Below are 21,694 nucleotides of genomic sequence, written 5' to 3' on the forward strand. Positions count from 1 at the left end.
GTAAATAAAATTCACACAATAATCACTGTAAAATTTATTCATTAGTACTGACTTATTATAAACATTACAAAACAGTAGAAATAAGAAGTTAAATAAAATAAAAAATAATACAAAATTAAATTCTATATAAAGTTCTTTGGACGGATAAGAAACTGAGCATGTTTAGGCGAATAAGTCTTAGTATAAGTATTTATTATTTTAGATATAGTTACAGTATATATGTAAATGTGAAGGCGTTTATCATTTTATGCGTGACGTTCGCGACGATCCGGCTTCAAATCCAGTGAGTGCAAAGACCTTAGAGACCTGGAACGTTCGAATAACGAGGGGTCCGTGTAAATTGGCTCGCTGCCGTCGTCGAACGCGTTCGCCAGACGACCTGATGATCCAGCCTCTTCACCTATTTCAGTGAAATTTCTGCCTAATCCGCTAAAAATAAGTGATTTATAGATTAGTAAATGTAAATTAGTTAAATAGGAAATTAAGTCTTACATTAAAATAATAATAATTAATTCATGGCGGAGCAGGGGCACATAGTCTACAGGTTGTGGGTTCGTTTCCCACTTGGGGAAATAAAATGTTTAATAAATTCATTTCTTTGCTCCGGTGTCGAAGTGGAGCGCTGCGTTAAGTTCGACCTCGCAACACGCGGAAAATGGGGAATGGAGAATCTTAACATTAGGTTCTCTGCATCTACCTTGTGGTGTGGGGAATACAGCGTAAAGCAAAAGAAAATAAAACTAATAAGTAATAAATACCTTAAAGAGAATGGTTTATGTAAATGTGAAGCGGAGAACAGAGAGGGTCGTGTGGGGCGCGGCGCGGGCGCGGCGGCTCGTGGCGCTGACACCTCTATGTTCTTGCGGACCACGCGCCAGTAGCGCCTACGGATAAATAAAAGCAATTGTTTTGGAAAAATGTTTTAAAAAAACGTTTATATATTTCTTTATGAAATGCTTATACAGTACAGTTGACCAGTTGAGGCCCCACCTGAAATTGGGGTTTTGGATTTTTGAGCTTTGTTTATTCGGGAAAGTAATATGAGGTATTAAAAGTAACAACAATATTAAAAACTAGTCTGTGCAACCATCTCGTCGTTACAGCTACAATACGGCCAATATTGTATAATTTATAATTGTTACAATTTATCTAAGTAATTTGTTAGAATTTCGAATTTTGCTTTATAAAAATAACATAAGGCTTAGTATTCAGATCGCTTGGACAATTCCAGAGAAACGCGGGTTCGAATTCTGCTTCTTGCCAATTTTTATACATTTTTCTATTCTTGGTGTGTTTATAAACATTCATAATGTTGCACTGGAACATAATTATATTTTTATTTGCGTTTTCTAGTTCCACTATCTACAAAATGACCATCTCGTTGTTTAATAAATGAATGACTAACTTGTAGACGTAGAGCGCGACGCACAACAGCGCCAGAAGCAGCGCGAGCAGCACGCACAGCGCGGCGAGCAGCGCGCGGTAGTGCTGTGACGTCACACACACGCCGGCCACCTCCACCACCACCGGTGCTGAATCTGCTGCGTTTTCTTCTAGCAGCTCGTTGCGGTTGTCGAACACCTGGTTTTTTGGAATTTGGTTTTTAGCAGAATAGACAGAGGAAACCTCCGCCTCCCTGCTGTTAAGACACTCCGTTCCTGACTTTCCGCCGATATTTTAAAGTGTTGCGTCTTGAGTAGCGGAACTCAACGTCGCGCTTTGCATTCCAGAGCAGCACAACAAAATAAACATATTAATAAATAATTATGCATTCCTCAGAGTAGGAATCTGACGCCAACCATCACCTTTAACTCAGCCCCTTAGGCCGGGGTCTGCGGTCTGCGTCAAATTCAATTATTTCTTTTATAATTAAAGCCAACTTTAGAAAATATATTTTTTTCTGACGTATTTTATTACGACAAAGAAGATAATTTTTAAAAGCTTTGATAATTTATGTTCATTTTATTATTTAAAAAATCGAAAGTACCTACTTTTCCATTTCCACCATTTCTCTGCTTGTTAAAATCAACCTTTTGTATATTTGCTTAATTTGCATACAAACATCTATACGTACTAAATTAGCAATTAAGATACATATTTACTTTAGGATAAATATAATTTTGAATATAAGTATAAAATAAGATAACAAAGACTATGCTTACTTCAATCATTTTCCTAACATGGCTGGGCGTTTCTACTTCATCCTTCAAATATTTATCAACTTTAGCTTCTTCATACGACACTTTATATACTGACGCTTCACTCTTATTGTCTGTCTTGTTTGCTTTTTGATCATCTTCTTTTACTTCTGTATCTTCTATTTCGGTTGAGTTTACTTCTCTGCGTTTGCGACCAAATGAGGGTTCAGAGCGACCTGTGTGACTTGGACAATATGCCTGTAGAAGAAATATTATATTTGATTGTGTATATTATATTTTATCAATTAAATTGTGAATTTTAAGAACGCAGCAATTATTTCATAATTAATTTATATTTTTCTGATGTGTAGATTAGGATTTAACTCCACCATTTCCCAGATATTTCCGGACTATCTTTTCCAGCTTCACGCCACACCCACTTCTGAAGGTATTCCATGTTGAATGGAGGAACTCAACACCGCACTATGCCTCTATAGCAGAGCGAAGAAATAGAGATGTTAAATATTCATTTAATAAATATAAATAATTTCCTCAAGCGATAATCGAACCCACAATCTATCTGTGACTAGCCTCTTTAATAATATAATATGATATATATATAATTAAGCCTTGTTATTTATTATTAGAATTATGAATACAAACAAGGCATGTTTGTTTAAGCTTCACAAATACAGTTTATATTGAGATAACCTGGAGTTAACCCCAAGTTATTATTATTTAGCATACTTATTTATATTTTTATTAAGCTCAATTGACGTAAGCAGCTATCGTACGATGATAAGTTGTATTATGATTCTTGTTTTCTTATTGTATAGGGATGTTTGGATAACCAATTTATTTTATAGAAAATTTCATTTCTTATAGACTGAGAAAAAATATCCGCAACAATGGTCACCCTTCATTATATTAAGGGAACATGATGTATATTAATAGTTTATAGTAGATCGATATTTGTAAACATTTATTTAATTAGATAATTTAATTGTTTCAAAATGGTTATTTAAATGAATAAATAAATATTAGTATTTAGAAAATAGATTTTGCAAAGACTCAATATTATAGATTCATTATTTTACTTGAAAAATAAGGATGATTTCTTCTGCCTTTGCCTTCTTCTTTAAATAGTTTTCTGCATGTACTTAATATGATTAAAATCATCATTTAACAGGTGAACAATTAGAATAAACATTGATTTTAAGATTGACCTTCTATTATATAATATTTTACTTTAAAACATAAGGCAGACCGCGCATTTCATCGTCTATTCCCATAGTCAAACGGAACCGGAATAAAATATTTCAAACGCTGGCAACCCCTGTTTGCGGCAGGAATTTTCCAGGCAACCCTGTTTTATAGTGTTCAGAAAAAAAAAAGCTTTAATTTGATATATAATTCATTAAAAAAACACATGAGTGCAAATTATTAACATTTAGTTACATGTTTAAACCAGGCAACCCTAGACTTGCGGCAGACTGAGAGCTGGCAACCCTTAATTTTCCAATTCCTTATGCGATTATCTTTCAAATGATGTGCGATTCATATAAAAAACGTATGGGTGCAATTTTCTCCAAAAAGGAGTTACGAAAAAATGTAATTAAAGGTGATTGCGGCAGGATTCTTCCAGGCAACCCAGGTGTAATCTGTTCTACTAATCACGTATTATTCATTAATATAGGTTTAATTAAGAAAACTCGTATATGCAGGATACAACGGCCGGATCCCAGGGTATTATGACATATTCAAGTACATACCTACTATTAAATTTTAAAAAAGATTTTTGCCGCATGGACAGAGGGAACCTAATGTTAAGACGATCTGTTCCTCATATTCCGCCCGTTTTTTAAGACAGGAATCGATAATACAACCGCGTTAACAATTAGAACCACTGCACGACGTCGGTCACTAATTGATTTTAAAAAAGAACACAAAGTAGTAAAGTCGGATTCCAACCAAAAAGACTTTGTCTTGTGTTTAAACTCTTATTATACGCTAGAAAACACAAATGAAAACATTATTAACCAAAATTATAACAAACTTACAGGTTGGCAGCCATCTCGACACGTCCTAACAGTAGCTTCGAATACTAAGAAATTAGATTCGGGTATTTTGAACGCATTGAATCTAGCTTCAAGTGAATCACCGCTACGACCTTTGTCCAGTTCAGGGAAAACATCTGGATCGACTGGACATCTTAAAACATAATTCAAACATTTCATTTATAATCCACAAATATTATGTTTAAAATTCTTGAAGCAATTATACTAATTCTGGAATTAATAACATCGCTAAATAGAAATGTTTTATGCCATTCATGAATGCATAACGTATTTCAAATACGATTTTCCATATATAACAATTTTAAACATACTGACGGAGAGATTATTTTAAAAACTTTATGTTTTACGTAAGCAAACGACAGAAAATAATAAAAAAAGACCTATTTTAATTGGCCTATACTTACCCAACCCGATCGATGAGTTGAACTGAACGTCCTGAATAAGGATCTCTGGCGATCACATTAGTTGCAAATATATCAGTAGCATAATTATATCCATCTTGGGCCTCCAATCTAAATGTTAAAGGATCGCCAACAGCAATGGTAGTCGTTGGTCTTCCTTGATATAGAATTAGTAAACGGACCTTCGAATTCAAGGAACTTTCCTCTGGTAGGTATTCTATTGGTATTGGACTTCCGGACCTGTCAACCAAGTCGTAGCCAAAACTATTGTTAGATTTAAGATTGTATTGCTTTTTTAAATTTATTGGTACTTTGAATGAAATCTGGATACGAATTTTTTTTTGTAAACATATAGATGTTAATTAATTTAAAGTTTATAGAAAATAAAATTTCTAACTAGCAACAAATTGGCCTAGCAACTGTAGAAAGTGAACTTAGATAGCTTTCAGACCAGTTAAACCAGACTAGACTAGTTAGAGGCTAAGAGATTTCATTCAAAGTTCATCGTTAGTAGCTGTTAGTGAATAACAGCACTCAAAATCATAAAATATATTATAAGTCCCATACACACAAATATACCTACACGACTAATTAACGCCAAACAAAAACAAAATTCAACACACGAAAACCTTCATAAAAATTAAAATCGAAAACTAAAAAAGTAACACAAATATAGAGAGTATAATATTATACAGTAATTCAAAGAAACCTTAAAGCCCGAAATATTCTAGAGAAGCTCATATAAAACTCTGAAATCTCACACTCAAATGTAAACCACACGTTCTGTTAACTGTTAATCCTCACATTCACAAAATTTACTGTGTCTATAGAAAAACAGGTATTAGGTTCGATATAAATACGATATACAAATGATAATAATATTTTTAAGGTCAAAGAAATGTTCAATGACTTTTTTTGCTGTTTTTCTCCTGTTTTTCAATAGACAATAAAGTTATATTAGAAATCTCACCCAGCTCCAATATAGTTGGATGTGACAACAGCTTCTGCGGGCCCTCGGAATAAGCATGTCAAGTTAAATCGTTTATCCCGCGAGGTTTGGACGTTGTCGCTAAATTGGACTACTACTATATTAGTCATTGTATCTCCGTACTGCAAAAATGTATTAAATATTAAAAAAAAACAAGTTGTAAACCTTTATATTATTTTTGGTTACTATTGAACTTCTATTATTACTATATCACTTTGATTTTTCCAACATAAAACATTTAATTATGAAAATACGTACATAAATAACAAATAAACTATTAGATAAAGAAATAAATAAAACTGTATTGAAAGAAGAGATTCTCCTCTCTCGCGATCCATATTCAATATAGATGCAATTGTGTAAAAAGTTATATTAAAATAATATCAAATAAATAAAAATAAAAAAAAAATAAAAGAAAAACAGATAAAAAAAGCGACATTACTTTACTTATAAAAAAAAAACTAAATAAAACTCACTCGTTGCGTCCCACATTCCGGATAGCCGTGAGCCCCGGTTATCCGTAACACGTTGTTAGTACCGCCGTTACCGCGGAAGAAGCATCGATCGTAAAACCCGTAAGTATACATCCTCCCGTAGAAGCCTTCAGGAAGTCGAAGCGTGAACTCCATGCCGTCTTCATTGCAAACTTGTGACACTATAAATGTTTGATGTTATGTTTTAGCTTATTTTTTTATTTGTATTTATTAAGCATATTTTTAATTCAGTTCTTCCTTAAGTTGAAATATATTACATTTAAATTAAGAAGATCCCAATATGTCTTTTCGCTCCTACGAAATTTGTAGATAAACATATATGTATGCAACCTAGACATTTGAAAGCACTAATCCACGTGCCTGAAAGCCTAAATAGATTCTCAAACTCGGGAAATATAAAAAAAATATGCTATAACAACATCGTGGCACTTTTACATAATAACTATCACTTTTTTATGAGAATTTACATCAGAATCAGAATATTTTTCTCTTTTGAATGATAGATATCCTTTGTCTTATTTTTTAAATAACTGTAGTGCCCCTATGGACACAATGGTTAATTACAACATGGGAAAATACGTTAAATTTACCATCCAAGCAATCATCAGCAATGCGTCCCAAAGCTCGTTCATAGAAATCGTATTCATTGGCGGTGTTGTCAAAGTGCGCGGGGTTGGCGGCGTCCAGCTCCCGCGTGTCGCGGTCGCTCAGTTCGCAGTTGTCACGCGGTTCTGCACCGTAAGCTCCTTCCCTGGAATGTCTCGGAAGGTTAATACTATTATAATTATTAAGGTAAACGTCAGTAATAAAAAATATCATAACGTATGGAAGACCACACGCTTAGTGGCATAGAAGATAAGCCTAGCTGAAAGCAGTAGTTTTTTTCTTTCATCTTCACGCTTTATTCTGCATTGGTATGCATGCACTAGGTTCTTGCTGCTGTCCCTGCTTGGTAGACAGAGAGAATGTAAAGTGTAGAAGATAATTCGTTCTCAACTCTCTCTCAAATTAATTTACAAATAAATATAAAAAATAAACTTCGATGTTTGTTGTCAGAAGGTCAGACTCCTTGGACGGTTTCCAAGAGACGCAGGATCAAATCCCGATACGTTAATTTTTTTATACGTTTTGTAAATAAGTACACGCTTACCTGTAGTTGAACGAACGGCAGATGAAGTCCCTCGCTTCAATGCACTCGCGCTGACAATGCGCTAGCGACTGAGCTGTTGTGAAACGACGAACAAACCGACGTTGCATCCTTTGTCTACCAACTTGTCTGAAACTATCCTCCTCACATCGGGATCCTTGCCACGGCCTTTGGCCTATTGGAGGTCGTCCCCCTATTGGTCCACCGATGGGTCCCCCTATTGGACCTCCAATTGGTCCTCCTATAGGACTTCCTAGTGGACCTCCTATATGACCACCTATCCCGTTACCAATAGGAATGCTAACAGGACCAGTTGCTGGCCCTATCGGTCCGTCTGGCTCGTAACCACCATAACCTCCACCTCCTATATAAAATGTTAGGTTTTAGTTTCCAAAAGTCATCCTTACTTGAAAACCTACGTTCAATTTCAACGTTATGATATACATACACACATATGTGCAACATGTAAAACTCATAACTTCCTTTTTTAGTGTCAGTTAAAAATTAACATGTAGACATATAATAAGACCATAAAATACAATGTATCTTATGTAGTTTTATTAAAATTTTATTTATTTATAAAAACCAACTTACCTATCGGCCTATCTAAACCTTGTGGCGGATAGCTACCGCGGTAACCTCCAGGTCTATCCGTTGGTCGTCTCACACCGAATGTAGGCCTTGGTTCTATTGGATATCTAAGAAATAAATGCAGATGTTAAAAATCATAAATAATAGATAATTTCATCTATAGTACGCTGGACGAGTCGTGTTTGTCCTGAAATTAGCTGTATAAGTGTTTATAAAGATTTTATTATAGAAATTTTCTTATTTTTGATTATTATCTTCGCAAATGAACAATGCGAAAAGATTTACAAAGCATAGCTTCAGGGTGGCCATGTCTCGTCGACCGCACTGTAAATAAAACATAAAAAAAATATACCTATCAGCTCCAGGACGAACTCCTCTATCTGGGAACCGATCGTTAGTTGGGAAACGATCACCAGAAGCAAAATCTGAACCATAATGACCGCCTCGTCCATAACCTGAATGATAATTGATATTTACTAGATAAATTATGTCACTAATAAAAAAGTATAGTGAAATAGCATATTTACATGTTCCTTTTAAATATATTATTGTGAACGATATGCTTACCAGGATATGAAGATCCAGTCGGTGGATATTTATCATACAACTCAGGATATCGATCGCCACCCAATGGTACGGGATCACGATTTACACCAACTGGATAGCGATCGAACGGATATCGACCCCAATCATTAGTTCCGGGATAGCGGTCCTGGTCGTATCTGTCAGGATAACGGTTAAGCCATGGCCTGGGATATCTGTCCCTCTCAGGTATCGGATACCTGTCAGTTGGGTACCGTCCAGGTGGGAGCCTGTCAGGATACACGTCTATAGGATATTTACTAATGGGATATCTGTCGGGAGGAGGATATCTACCAATGTCATTTGGAGAATCATAAACAGGGTATCGTCCGTCTACTGGGTATCGATCTCGATCCGGATACCGGTCTCTATCCGGATATCTAGCGGGATATCTATCAACACCGGGAGGATATCTATCTGAGGGTGGAGGATATCGGTCGGATGGGAATCTGTCGGGACCTACGCCAGGTGGGTATCTATCTTCCGGATATCTGTCTGCTGGATATCGGTCGCCCGGGTATCTGTCCGGGTAGGGGTCGGGACCGGCCGGGTAGCGGTCGTCGGGGTACCGGTCCGGCCGCGAGGGGTAGCGGTCGCGGTCGCGATCGTCCTCGTAATAGCGATCGTCGTCCGGATAGCGGTCTACGCCGGGCGGATATCTGTCTCGATCTCCGTTATTACTACCACCTTGAAAATTTCATGTTTTCATTAGTAAAAATAATACTTAATTTGGGATAGACTACTGAGGAGGTTCTCTACGTGCTATTAAATTCTACATTTGTGTTAAACTATAAAATTAATCTACATAAAATGCTACATAATTTCTACATACTACACTACAAAAAAAAAGATATTTTAAAATTAACTTACAACCAAATACATAATATCTACCAAGACTAACTTAACAGAAAATATAAGCACAGATAATATTCTAAACATTATTTTCATGCAATTTTCAATATTCTATGTGTATATAAAAAATTTTACGAGTACGCAATCTACATAGAACAATTCCATGCCAATCGAACCTGCTGAATTTGACCCCCAAGACGATTTCGATCCGCCTCCTGAACCCCCGGCGTCAGTTTCTCCACTAACTAGTTGATCTGACACAATAATTTTTGCCAATTTATTTTAATGCATTTTAGCGCTGTTTTCTCATTTCAAAATAGATTACGATATTTAATATTTATGTACCTATATATAATTAAAATACATATTCCAATTGATTTTGATCCACCCTTCATAATATATCTCTAATCCAATACGAAGTTCTATTTCCGTACTCATTGGTCCCAACGTCACGTGGTTTAGTTATGCAAATTGACCACTTAAGGAGTACTACGCAAATATAGCTCTATAATAGCATCGGCTTAATGTTAGCCGTCGATCTTTATTGATGCCATCCGCTGGGACACCGAGCCATATATAGAAATACAATGTCTGTTCATATCAGTACTTATTTCTACATATATGTATTATACTATTTTAGGTCATATATTTTTTTGAGGCTGGCAAAGGAAACCTAGTGTTAAGATACTCTTTTCCTCACGCATCACCCAAGTTCAATAGCGTGTGTGCCGAAACTCAACGCCGCATTTTGTCTTTTTATCAGAGCGAGGAAATGAATATAATTACTCGCAATTCTCGCAAGCAGATTTGTACCCACAACCGTCCCGATTACAGACAGAATAAAATAAAAAACAAATACTTATAAAAAAATCCATAAAATAAATAAGAAATATTGACTTACGCATAAGATTCTCGTAGTAATCGAAGTCCGGATCGTATAACAAACGCATGCCATCTTTTTGGTTGTATCTGCTCAACCTACATGTCCTTGCGCGATCGCTGTACACGGCTGACCTGTACACATACTTTCCTTGTATCGATAATTTACAGTACAAAAATTAACTCGAGAATATTTATTTACATATAATTCAATAAATCTTTGTTTATTAGTACCATCGATGGAAACAAATGTATGTCAAGTAATCGGTCATTGAACTTAGCGATTATTATAAAAGTACATTGCACATGGCGTTGGCCATATTTATTATATTTGTAAACACAGTCTAGCCATGCTTAATATAGATTATTACATAGTCTTGCATATTTTATAATAATTAACATTTATTTATTACATATGGAAATTCATTTAATTGATTTAAAAGTAATCGCATAATTTCTATGATATTTTACTATTCTCCGAGGAGACCTACAGCTTCTCCGAGGAGGCAGTTGGGGGGTACCTACTATTTATAAATACTGAAATCTGAAGCATTTTTTTTCATTATTGGCATTATTATAGCAAAGTAAGAACCTAGGGTCTAGTGTTAAGACAGCCCATTCACAATGAGATACTTCCGTTCTCCGCTTTCCACCAATTTGCGCATGTGCACCAGAGGTGCATTAAAAACATTATAGTAAAAACAATATAAAGAAAATCCTAAAATGAAAATGAATCTTAAAAGAAAATTCTTTATTGAAAACCCATATCGATGTATGGATCGACGTATCGATGTAGGTACTCGTAGTTATTTATAGAATTTTCTCAATATCAGCGTATCGTATATAACGTGTTATTGCACGTTTAGATTTAACTTGTTTATCTTTTGAACTATACTCGTACATAGTTTTAAAGTAGGACACGCATTACGATAAAAAACCATTTGCGTAAATACTACATTGATTAGCTCAAAGGAAATTACATACAATATTTTCAAGTAACTTTTGATTTTTATATAAAATTCTAAAAAAAATCAAAAAGATATATTGTAATTTTAAAATAAACATTTTATGAGGTCTCTCCTTGTATGTACAAAAAAATGCCCGTGAAAATTCAATGCCTCCAGAATTCGGCGAAAATTGGGGAACAGAAGCGTATTATTTATTGAATAAATAATAGGCGTAATGTTTTAACACTAGGCTCCTAGGTTCCCTCTGCCTACCCTGCTAAGTATGGAATACAGCATGAAGAAAAAAACACATCATGCTTATCAGATCAAATATTTATTTATACGGTAGTTGCAATCGCAATCGACTAATGCTTTGCAGAATCATCGCTTCGACTTACCCTAGAACAATAAAGCTATAAAAGATATGATACCTGCACTGAAAGCTGGTCTGCCTCAAACACTCATCCAGACACTCGCTCAGCGACCTCCCCGTGATCTCAGAATGGAACTCCCCCGTGATGCGGCTGTTCCGGTACCTCTGGAAGGCGGTATCGGGGCGGCGGCCCGGTGCGAACAGGTGTGACGTCACGCTGTTGTCAGGGTACTCGGTGCCGCGAGCTGTCACCCGGTGAGAGACTGATCATTGCGGGAGAAACCTTATTGTGGCTTTATTAGACTTAGTTTATGTTATATTAGTTTTAGTTGGCTTTTAGTCGATTTATATAACTTTTAGTCAGTTTATATTACTTTTAATTAGTTTATGTTATATTTACTTTTAGTCAGTTTATTAATAAAGTTTTGAGTACAATGTTTGTTAAGCGAAATTAAAGTGCAGTGCAAAATATTTACTTTGATCTTAACTGTGTTTATTTGTTCTGCTTATATTTTTCGTAAACATAGTTTATTTTTAATCTATAAATAGGTGTCATTGTGTTTACTTACTTGTATATATTCATTAGATATTACCTCCTTTAGACGTTAGTTTACTTAAGAAGAAATATACATATATATGAGATTGTTTGAAAAACAATATTGTATATTATCTTGACATTCTACTTACGATTATCTAAACAAACGAGATCGTAGAAGTGGTGTGTGGGCGATGCGCTGACAGTCACGTCGTCCTTTTGAGAGACCGAATCTTCCTCAGATAGCACGCACTGGCGGGTCATTGCGTCGTGCTCGATCGAACGGCAGAAATATCTGATATGTCGCAAATATAGCACAAACTTATAATGGACTAGTAAACATACTATTTGTTATTGAAATGAAAACTTTTAATGTCACTATCCATAGAATATTCTCTCGTTATACATATTCAAAAGGTGTTATTTAGAAAATATAAGGTATATAGTTTTTTAATTAACTTTTGTACAGATTTAATTATGATTTTTTTTAAACATAATATTAAAATCCTCTTTTAGCTAAGATGGAATATCTAAGTTATTAATAATAATCTTAAGTTATCTAATAGCTAAGTTGTAGAGTTAAACAAAATAGATAGGAATTAGCTAAATGTAATATGAAGTCTTCTCTTCAGCTACTTACTTTTCAGCACGCACACACATAGATTGACATTCATCGAGAGTCATGTTGGAGAAGACATCGGCTTCGAAAGGTCCTCCGAGACGTTTGTTCTCCTCCTTAATGAAAACAGCGAGGCCGTCACAGCGTCGCTCCGCTATACGAAATTTAACACAAATACAAGTTAGAATAATTTATTTTTAGGTTATTGAAATAAAAAAAAACCAGGATTATACAAGTTCTAAAATAAATCTTACCGTTCAGACATGTATTTTCTAAATAATCAGCGTTGTGGTCATCTTCTAATAGTTCTGGGTGTGTCCTTCTGGTAAACCTGCTTAGAGAACAAGTCCTCAAAGCAGAATCATAAGTGGCTGACCTACAAACGAAGCTAAATTCACCCAAGCATTTGTCCTCACATTCTGTTCTATTAGCGACCATTATTTCTTTGAGATCTGATGGCGGTAGCTTTAGTCGTTTGCGGGCATGCCGTTCGAAAACGTATCGACGTGATGGACATTCACGTTCCGGACGATTTGCTGTAAATAAATTTAATAGTATATTAGGCACCTAGGACTAGTCAAATGTTCTTTATTTTTAAGCGTCACGCTGCATACATCAGAGTAAGCAGACGGAATCTGGTGTTAATTCCGTTACCCATTTTCTGCCTTTCCCATGTGCACATGCGAATTTTTGTTCCACCATGATTAAAAGTCCACTTTTAGTCCCGGGAACAAAGGAGAGAATTAGGAGAACTTTTGATCCTCGTACCTGGGGGGTCTAATAGCGAACTTTTCATCAATTTCGTATATTAAAAAAACATATACGAATTTATTTTAAAATATAAGAAATACATTAAATGTAAGCATGTGTCGTCTCAATATCGATATGAACATTAAACAATAAGCATTGTTCGCGGGAGGTGTCGTGATAAGAATGATTGATGCATTTTAATAGAGTGATAACATTAGCGTGAAAGTACGAGTAGGTGCCTATCAGAGCATTAACGAAGCTTAAATCCTTTAAATTTGCAATTGATTGCAATTGATAAAATATTTATAGTATCGAAAATCATATTGTTATATCATGACATTCTGGCAAAAAAGATAAAAGTGATTTAGGTTTAGTATAATATCAATATAGGCCAACTGATATACTCAACTTTTTTTAAGAATTATAGAATAAATAAAATATATACACGTACACGTATAATTAAAAATAAATGGATTTTTTAATTAAATTCACCACGATAATGGGAGCAATTAAAATAATGCAAAATTATTTGAATAGTCAATTTAGTTAATTATGCTACCAAAAAGACAAACAAAAAAACTTTACTGCTCAATAAACGTAAATTAGTTTAATATTTAAAAAAGAGAAACGGCACGGCAAATGGTACAACAATGGTTAATACATATAACAAACTGAAAAAATACCTACATGTAAGACAGATTTCGTTAAAGTGAACGCTATTTGGGACGATCATGAGGGTCCCAATACCCTCAGGTGCAGCCTGTTCACGTGTCAAGTAGCAGGTAGACTCCTCATATTCAGGTTCTGGACTAAACGCAGCGATGCGAGCCCCAGGTTGAAAGTCAATAGAGTTACAAGTCCTGACCAAACTATTTCCAGAGCGATCACGCAAACATAAATCCTGACATTTTTCAAGAACTCGAAAAGGGGGGGCTGTTTCACGTATCTTAAACAGAATGATTTATTATAGATCATTTAAGTGTTTATAATATTTAGTATATTTGGCATACATACAACCTAATTCTTCATGAACACTTACCACATCATCATCAAATCCATGCAGCTGCTGATTTGGCAATCTCTCATACATAACACGCCCCATTCCTTGGTTACAAGTAGTTTGAGCTGTAACCGGAAATTAATTAAGTATAAATAGATCTAAAAAAATTGGCTTCACGCTATATCCCGCACTCAGCCTGGTACGTAATGGGAACCTAGAGTTAAGACACTCCGTTCCTCATTTTCTGCCGAATTCTGAAGTCTGACTCGTTGAGTCGCGAAACTCAACGCCGCACTTTGCTTAGACACCAAAGCGAAGAAATGACAATACAAATCTAAATAAATATTTAATTTCCTCGAATAGGATCGAACTCACAACCAATCCGTTTACAGCCACACTGGCCTTAATTAGATCCAAACTCACTCAACATACCATTAGCCATAGTGAGCATGGTGAGAGCAGTAAAGGCGTGCATGACGCTCGCCCCCCGGGGCTTCATCTTCTTGTTTCTAGTCTTCGCGTCACCGACGTCGCATAAGGTTCTTGCAATATAAAACGTAATATATATAAATCTATTAAATAAACGGATTATCTTAACAAATCTTTAAATCTTAATTTAAAAGCACCTTTTTTTAAGTTAATTTATTAGATTGTTTTAATGAAGTGTTTGTGTGAATGTGTGAAGTGTGAATTAGTACCTTATTATGACTAATTTTGTAACAATATCTCGGTATTTCAAGGTTAATCTAAGTTAGTAGAAGATAAAGATATATAATTAAGGGTAATGAACCAACAAATCTGATATCTTTATCTTTGTTTATCTGTAACAGAAGTACTCATTCTATAATATCAATATTTGAATAGAATCGTCAGATAACGAACAAAACAATAAAAGCAAATTACTAACATTTATTTATCAAATAAATAAGCATGAGTATACAATTTTATACCAAAGAAAATAAATGTAGAAATATTTTTTTTCAGCTTCACACTGTATCCCGAATATAGCAGGATAGGCAGAGGGTAGACACCCCAGTCACTGCCATCTTTCCGCCGAATTCTGGTAGTATTGCGTAATGAGTGGTCGAACTCAACGCCAGGCTTCGACACCAGAGCCAAGAAATGAAAATATTAAATATTTTATATGCTGAATGGGAATCGAACCCACAACAATTAATATCATACACAAAAATCTTAAAACAATACATTATCATACAAATTTTCTATATGTAGAAAATATTAGAATATGACACATAGACATAAGCACGATGCAAAATCATCGGTTGGCTGCTTCATATGAATGTAGGTACAATCGGGAGCAAGGTTGTATAAATATTTTGCTTCATGTAACATCAAATATCTACAGTATATACATATATAATTGTCTATCTATATGTATATTGACATAGCGGTTATTTAAAATAACTTCTGCCATCATGATAGGTTGAACTCAAAATAATTTGCTTCCTTTGTAAGCTAAAAACGGGTTCTTTTTTGGAAATAATCCTCTATGTTTGTATGGAACACTTCATTCAGTTCAACCCCCCGTGGAACACGGCACTGTTACTCTTTACTACGGGCTACTTTGTAACCCATCTAAGAGGATAGTACCTCAACCAGCTATTATATATCTTATAAGTATTTCAATAAAGATATTATTATTATTACAGACATTTGGTTCACGCTATACCAAGCACAAAGCAGGATGGGCAGAGGGAACCTGAGAACCTAGTGTTAAGGCACTTCGTCTTCCACTTTTCACCAAATTCTGATGGCATTGCGTGTTGAGTGGTAGAACTTAAAGCCGCGCTTTTGCCTCGTCGTCAAAGCGAGAATATGAAAATTTTAAATATTTCATCTCCTTACTTCCGATAGTTAAAGGTTTTAATTTTAACTTTCTCCAAATAAGCAAGTTATAAAAAAAATCGATAAATTAAATTTAAATAAACAAGTACAATGCAAACCTATACAACTATAATTAAACTACAGTATGATATTGTCAAATAACGGGATTCAAAACCGCAAAGCAATATTATCAGTCATATCACAATGAAAATAATGACTGCCAGTCGTATTTACTCTTATTTGCCATTAAATATTGACATATCATGATTGCAACAAAGGAATACTGATTTATATTTTAAAAACTCGTATATTACAGGTACAATTGAAGTACTGTTAGGTTTTGTTGGTAATAGATAGCTATAATCATTACAAATTGCATATTATAATTATTTTTAAATGGAAAGCTTCAATTGCAACTATTAGTTACAATGTCTGCCGATCTAGTGCTATATGACATTGTCATTGAATATTAATTTGAATGTTCCAGTTTGTAAGGCAATGTGATAGCTTAGAAAGTGGAAGGTATAATTTAAATGAGGAATTTTACAAGAGAAGCAAACATCCTTGATTTGCTTATACTAAATAATCTTATATAGATATTTTTTTAGCTCCACGCTATTCCCCACAAATAGAAGGGGAGGCAGAGAAAACCTGGGTACCTAATGTTAAGAAATGAAAATGTTAAATATTTCATTACCTTAAAAGGAAATCGAACACACAACCTGTCCCATTTACACACTTGTGCTTCTGCGCCACTACTGGCCTTAACTACATTTTTTTTATGGAATCCCTCCGGAATTTGGTTGCCTAGAATAAATCACTTAGTGATAAGGCCATCTTTGTGCATTTTATCTTACGATTGAAATGTATTGTATCTTTTCAAGTATGTATGTAATAAAGACTTTTAATCTTATCTTATTTTAAATAAATATTTTATTTAATACATATTAAAAATAATACCAAAAAAGTATACAATATAGAACTAAGATGATTCACGAATATTTTAAATAACAATAAACACGAAAATAAAATTGAAATCTACATGACAAAAGCGTGAAGGACTGTACGTATTAAAATTTTGGCGTTTCCAAAAATTGTGCCGTTGGAAAGCGGATGTCTATTTCCTGTGCTTTGTGGCTGACCGATGTCCTCGTCAGAGTCATCTATCTGGCTAATGACGTAGCCTAAATTTCAAACAGTTATCTGTACCATCGCTGGCTAGCTTAATATTACCTATATTAATGACTAGTGGGCCCGTGGCGGCTACGCCCGCTTGAAATAGAAATATTAATAAAGAAATAGAAAACTAAAGATTCAGTCAATTCAGTAAAACAGTTGTATAAAATAACTGTTACGGCAATTAGCAAATTTGTCGAACTAAGTACTTTAAATTGACATAACTTTTTTATTTATGAACCGATTGTAATAAAATAAACCCTATATGTTTTCTGAAGCTTGCCAGAATCCAATAGTGAAAACCGCATCTAAACCGGTTAATTCGATTCTGAGGTTAGCAATAACAAACGCATAGACAAACAGACGAAAATTTTAAAAATCATTGATTTGGGTTCGATTAGGTTAATAAAGGTTCCCAATAAAAAATTTTTTAAATATCTATCTTATTTTATTATAAGTATAGGTATAGATTATATTGGTATCATTATTGCTTATTGGGATTTTTGAGGTGCAGTGACACAAGCGTAAGGCTGTAAATGCGACAGGTTATGGGCTCGATTCCCACTCGAGGAAATGAAATGTTTGATATATTCATTATTTTCGCCCTGGTTTCGGCAAAGCGCGGAGTGTTTTAGCACTAGGTACCCTCTGCATATTCTACATGCGGGATGCACCTTGAAGATGAAAAAAAAATATTGCAAGCAATTGCCAACTTATGAAAAGAAAGAATAAAGAAATGTAAGATTTATGTATTTTATAAACTATCTAAATGACATATCTCTTTAAAAAAGAAAGTCTTAAGATTCAAAAGGAAACTCACCTAACTCTCCTAAGGAAAATGCAAACATTAGATTTATGGTATCATAATATAAAATTAAAAAAAAAAACAATTCTTTCTAATATTTAACTTTGGCGAGAAAATTATCTTTACTTTCTCAATAAGAAGTGCAATAAATGCCATATGTAGATAAAAAATCCTTTGTTTATATGCTATCTCTTGCTGATGAGATGAAAAAAATAATCAATAGAATACTTGAAAAGAAAGGTATTTCTATAGCATTTCCTCCATGCGGAAACCAATTCATCAAATACTTAACGGGGACTCTTTCATGACCGATCACGCACAACGATGGTGTGAAAACTGTTGACCTATTGTAAAAAATGGGATTGGCTAGGATGGGCTCGTGGGAAAGTGTATTTACTGTTATCCCTATCCTTTCGCAATACAATCAAAATTAACTGTATTGAAAGTGCTTTCAAAAAAACTTATTATTTATAGTACAATTGTCACAACAAGGAAAAAGAGGAGTCAATAAAGGTGCATGTACCTCTGTTAGTTACTTTCTTCTTATCAATCTATACTTATAATAAAATCGTAAGAGGGTCGGTGTCTGTACTTGGAAGATATCTAAAAAAAAATGTTATTGGGAACCTTTATTAACCTATTAGAACCCAAAACAATTATTTTTAATTTTTTTGTATGTTTATCTGTGTGTTTGTTATCGCTAAACTCAGAATCGACTAAACCGATTTAGATGAGGTTTTCACTATTGGATTCTGGCAAGCTTCGGAAAACATATAGGGTTTATTTTATTACAATCGGTTCATAAACAAAAAAGTTATGTCAATTTAAAGTATTTAGTTCGATAAATTTGCTAATTGCCGTAACAGTTATTTTAATACAACTGTTTTACTGAATTGACTGAAAGTTTAGTTTTCAATTTCTTAATTAATATTTCTATTTCAAGCGGGCGTAGCCCCGCACGGGCCCACTAGCATTACATATATTGCTTTGTCACTATTGGATAGATAGATTTTGAATGTATAAACTCGAGATATTATCTCCAGATAACCTACTATTAAGCTGAAACTAATTTCAAATATTCAGGTCTCTAAAGTACAGAAAAAATTAAAGCTTCCAAGTCAATGCAATAAATAGATATAGCATTTATGTATCGCTTTTGCTGTATTTTATATGAAATTCGCCGCGTAAAGCAAAAACTATTAAAATATATTTTTCTTGTATCAAATAAAAAACTAGTATAAATATTACTTGTTAAATAACAAACACATAATATTAGTAAACAACAATTAATTAAGGAAAATATTATGTATTTAATATTTCCTTTAAAATGATTCCCACTTAGAGTGCATGTGCTCTAGTTGCATAATAAACGGTCTGGTGTGTAATGCGTAGTATATGAATGGCTAATCACAGTTCTCAGTCTAATTACAAATTTAATGGCTCTGTACCATGAGCTGATAAAATTGCTAATATGATACGAATATAGAAATATAAATACAAAACATTTCTTTAGTTTGTTCGATGGTAAACTAATTACAGGACGATATGAAGAAAATGGTTTATCAAGTGGAGTTGGTATACCAACAAAATGTGAAATTCTTGCCTTTATGATTAAAGGACTTATTTGCAACGCACAGTCAAAACTACTGGCCATACAAAGCTGAAATGTATATAATGTAGGTTTCCTTACGAGTATAGGAGAGCACTAAGAGAGAATCCACTGAAACCAAAAGCTTGAGATTATAAATGGACGTAAACGTTGACATGAAGTTGGGCTCGCCAAATAATAGTTGAGTATTATTTGTTAAAGCAAATAGTCCTTTACGGTGTAAAGTAAACGCTGGAATATTGGTGTGAGAGGAAAAAAGCTAAATATCGACTGGAGATATAGTAAAAAAACTGATGCTTCCGTACTAATTTTACGATTGTAGGTCCACGAAAAACTTGAATTTGCGGATTCTCATTTTGTTATTATTGTTTTCTACAAAATAATTACAAAGTTTCACTTTTCGGATTTTTTCTTTATATATATATTTTAAGTTCTCATTTCGTGCCAAATTTCATAACTGTAGGTCCACGGGTACCCGGACCGGTTTTGATTACACGGAGAATTTCATACAAAATATCTTTTGATTGTGTTGCATTAGAAACTTGATATTTCCTGTGCTTTAATGTGCTTTAATTAAATATTCGATATTAATTTCAGCTCAACACAATCTCGAGATAAATGGTGTGGACAGACGGTCAGACGGACAACAATGTAATCCTATAAGGGTTCCGTTTTTATCTTATGAGGTATGGAAACCGATGAATGAATAATATTATCATAAAAACACGCTTAATTATAATTGCTTAGTAGCATATTAAAAACATTCGTCAAAACCATTGAGACAATATACATGTACTACGCCTGTCTGTAGAATCGATAGTCTATCCAAATTCTGTTTTAACTCATATAAAATAACTTATTTAAATAATTTTGTTAACATTTTGGAATAAATTAATAATTATTTTAATACTAGGCATTAAATGGAGAGGAGAAAATTATGAGGTAATATATTGCATTGCCTTTTACAATATGTAGACTTGAGCGTTTCAAATGCGAATTACTATATTGAATGTAAAAGTATATTTATAATGTACATTAGTAAATCACTTGAAAACCAAGAAATTATATGTACATAGTATATTTTAAAATGTATGCATAGCTGGTATGTAGGTTCGAATCCGACTTGAGATATTATTTATATGTTACCTACAAGATACCTACAGATGAATATAATAGTTATTTTAGATTCTTTCAGTTTTAGGTGCTGGTTTTAATCTACATTTAATTTTGTAACAACTAATATTTAAGCGTCATCAATAATATTTGAAATAATTATGTCTTTTCTTAAGTGTAAAAGTCTTCAAAAGCAAACGACTTAAATAATTAAGTATATATGTTCAGCTACTCACTTAAACTTTTCAGAAAGGGCGTTTCAAACTCGTAGCGTCACGTAGCACTTTGAAACACAGCGTCCAAATAAAACAGTCCACTCAAGTCAAGCCTGCGGGCGCACCACTGGACAGCCGAAACCAAATTGTGGATATTTCTACACCATAATTCAGTTAAATTACATCAAGGGGGGGACTGACAATGGGAGAACAGTACGAGCGAATCACACCAACGCCACGCATGGCTAATTTTCCATAGATATGGTGACCGGTGACCGAACTGAAATCATCCTACATGATGGCTGTTAACCACGCTAACAGTTCAATGCTTTTGGAGACGATGTTGCATATTAGGTAATGCTTTTCTAATTATCTGCAGGTGGTTCTTACCATAAATGTATCAATTTGAAGGTGTTGATATGGTGAGTTGTGATTAAAGTATTACAAAGTTACAATCAAATAATTAACTCCATATTTCAATATTTTCTTTATATGAAAATTAATTTTTAAATATAATTTTTCTTATATTAGTAACGAACAAAATATTTAAACATAAA

General features: G+C 34.0%; 1 protein-coding gene across 3 annotated transcripts; it reads right to left on the bottom strand.

Moving 5' to 3' along the window:
• Positions 1-18: 18 nt before the first annotated feature.
• On the bottom strand, positions 19-21,488 carry nompA (no mechanoreceptor potential A). 3 transcript variants are annotated; one of them, XM_085197076.1, is made up of 23 exons: positions 21,159-21,488; positions 14,807-14,916; positions 14,414-14,499; positions 14,062-14,320; positions 12,879-13,160; positions 12,646-12,778; positions 12,158-12,300; positions 11,529-11,733; positions 10,173-10,285; positions 9,448-9,525; positions 8,405-9,106; positions 8,190-8,292; positions 7,841-7,944; positions 7,250-7,610; positions 6,690-6,850; positions 6,082-6,260; positions 5,588-5,727; positions 4,621-4,857; positions 4,199-4,349; positions 2,163-2,396; positions 1,406-1,581; positions 759-884; positions 19-429 (listed from the first exon to the last, which is right to left on the bottom strand). In XM_085197076.1, exons 2-23 carry the CDS (start codon positions 14,871-14,873, stop codon positions 246-248), a joined length of 4,224 nt encoding a protein of 1,407 aa, XP_085053202.1. In that variant the 5' UTR covers positions 14,874-14,916; positions 21,159-21,488; the 3' UTR covers positions 19-245. The 3 variants fall into 3 exon arrangements, with proteins under 3 accessions (XP_085053202.1, XP_085053203.1, XP_085053204.1); XM_085197077.1 differs by having other exon boundaries at positions 11,529-11,715; positions 21,159-21,487; XM_085197078.1 differs by lacking the exon at positions 9,448-9,525 and having other exon boundaries at positions 21,159-21,486.
• Between the last annotated feature and the right edge of the window lie 206 nt (positions 21,489-21,694).

This window comes from Heliconius melpomene, chromosome 14 (genome assembly GCF_056956725.1).
Source record: "Heliconius melpomene rosina isolate 202511_hmr_F chromosome 14, ASM5695672v1, whole genome shotgun sequence".
Taxonomy (NCBI): domain Eukaryota; kingdom Metazoa; phylum Arthropoda; class Insecta; order Lepidoptera; family Nymphalidae; genus Heliconius; species Heliconius melpomene.

Bases quoted from the DNA above. Each gene is read 5' to 3' on its own strand.
- nompA (XM_085197076.1), bottom strand. From the start codon at position 14,873: ATGAAGCCCCGGGGGGCGAGCGTCATGCACGCCTTTACTGCTCTCACC. The intron at 8,293-8,404 runs GTAAGCATATCG...ATTATCATTCAG, and splicing joins GACTGGATCTTCATATCCTG to GTTATGGACGAGGCGGTCAT. The intron at 5,728-6,081 runs GTGAGTTTTATT...ACATTTTTGCAG, and splicing joins CGGAATGTGGGACGCAACGA to TACGGAGATACAATGACTAA.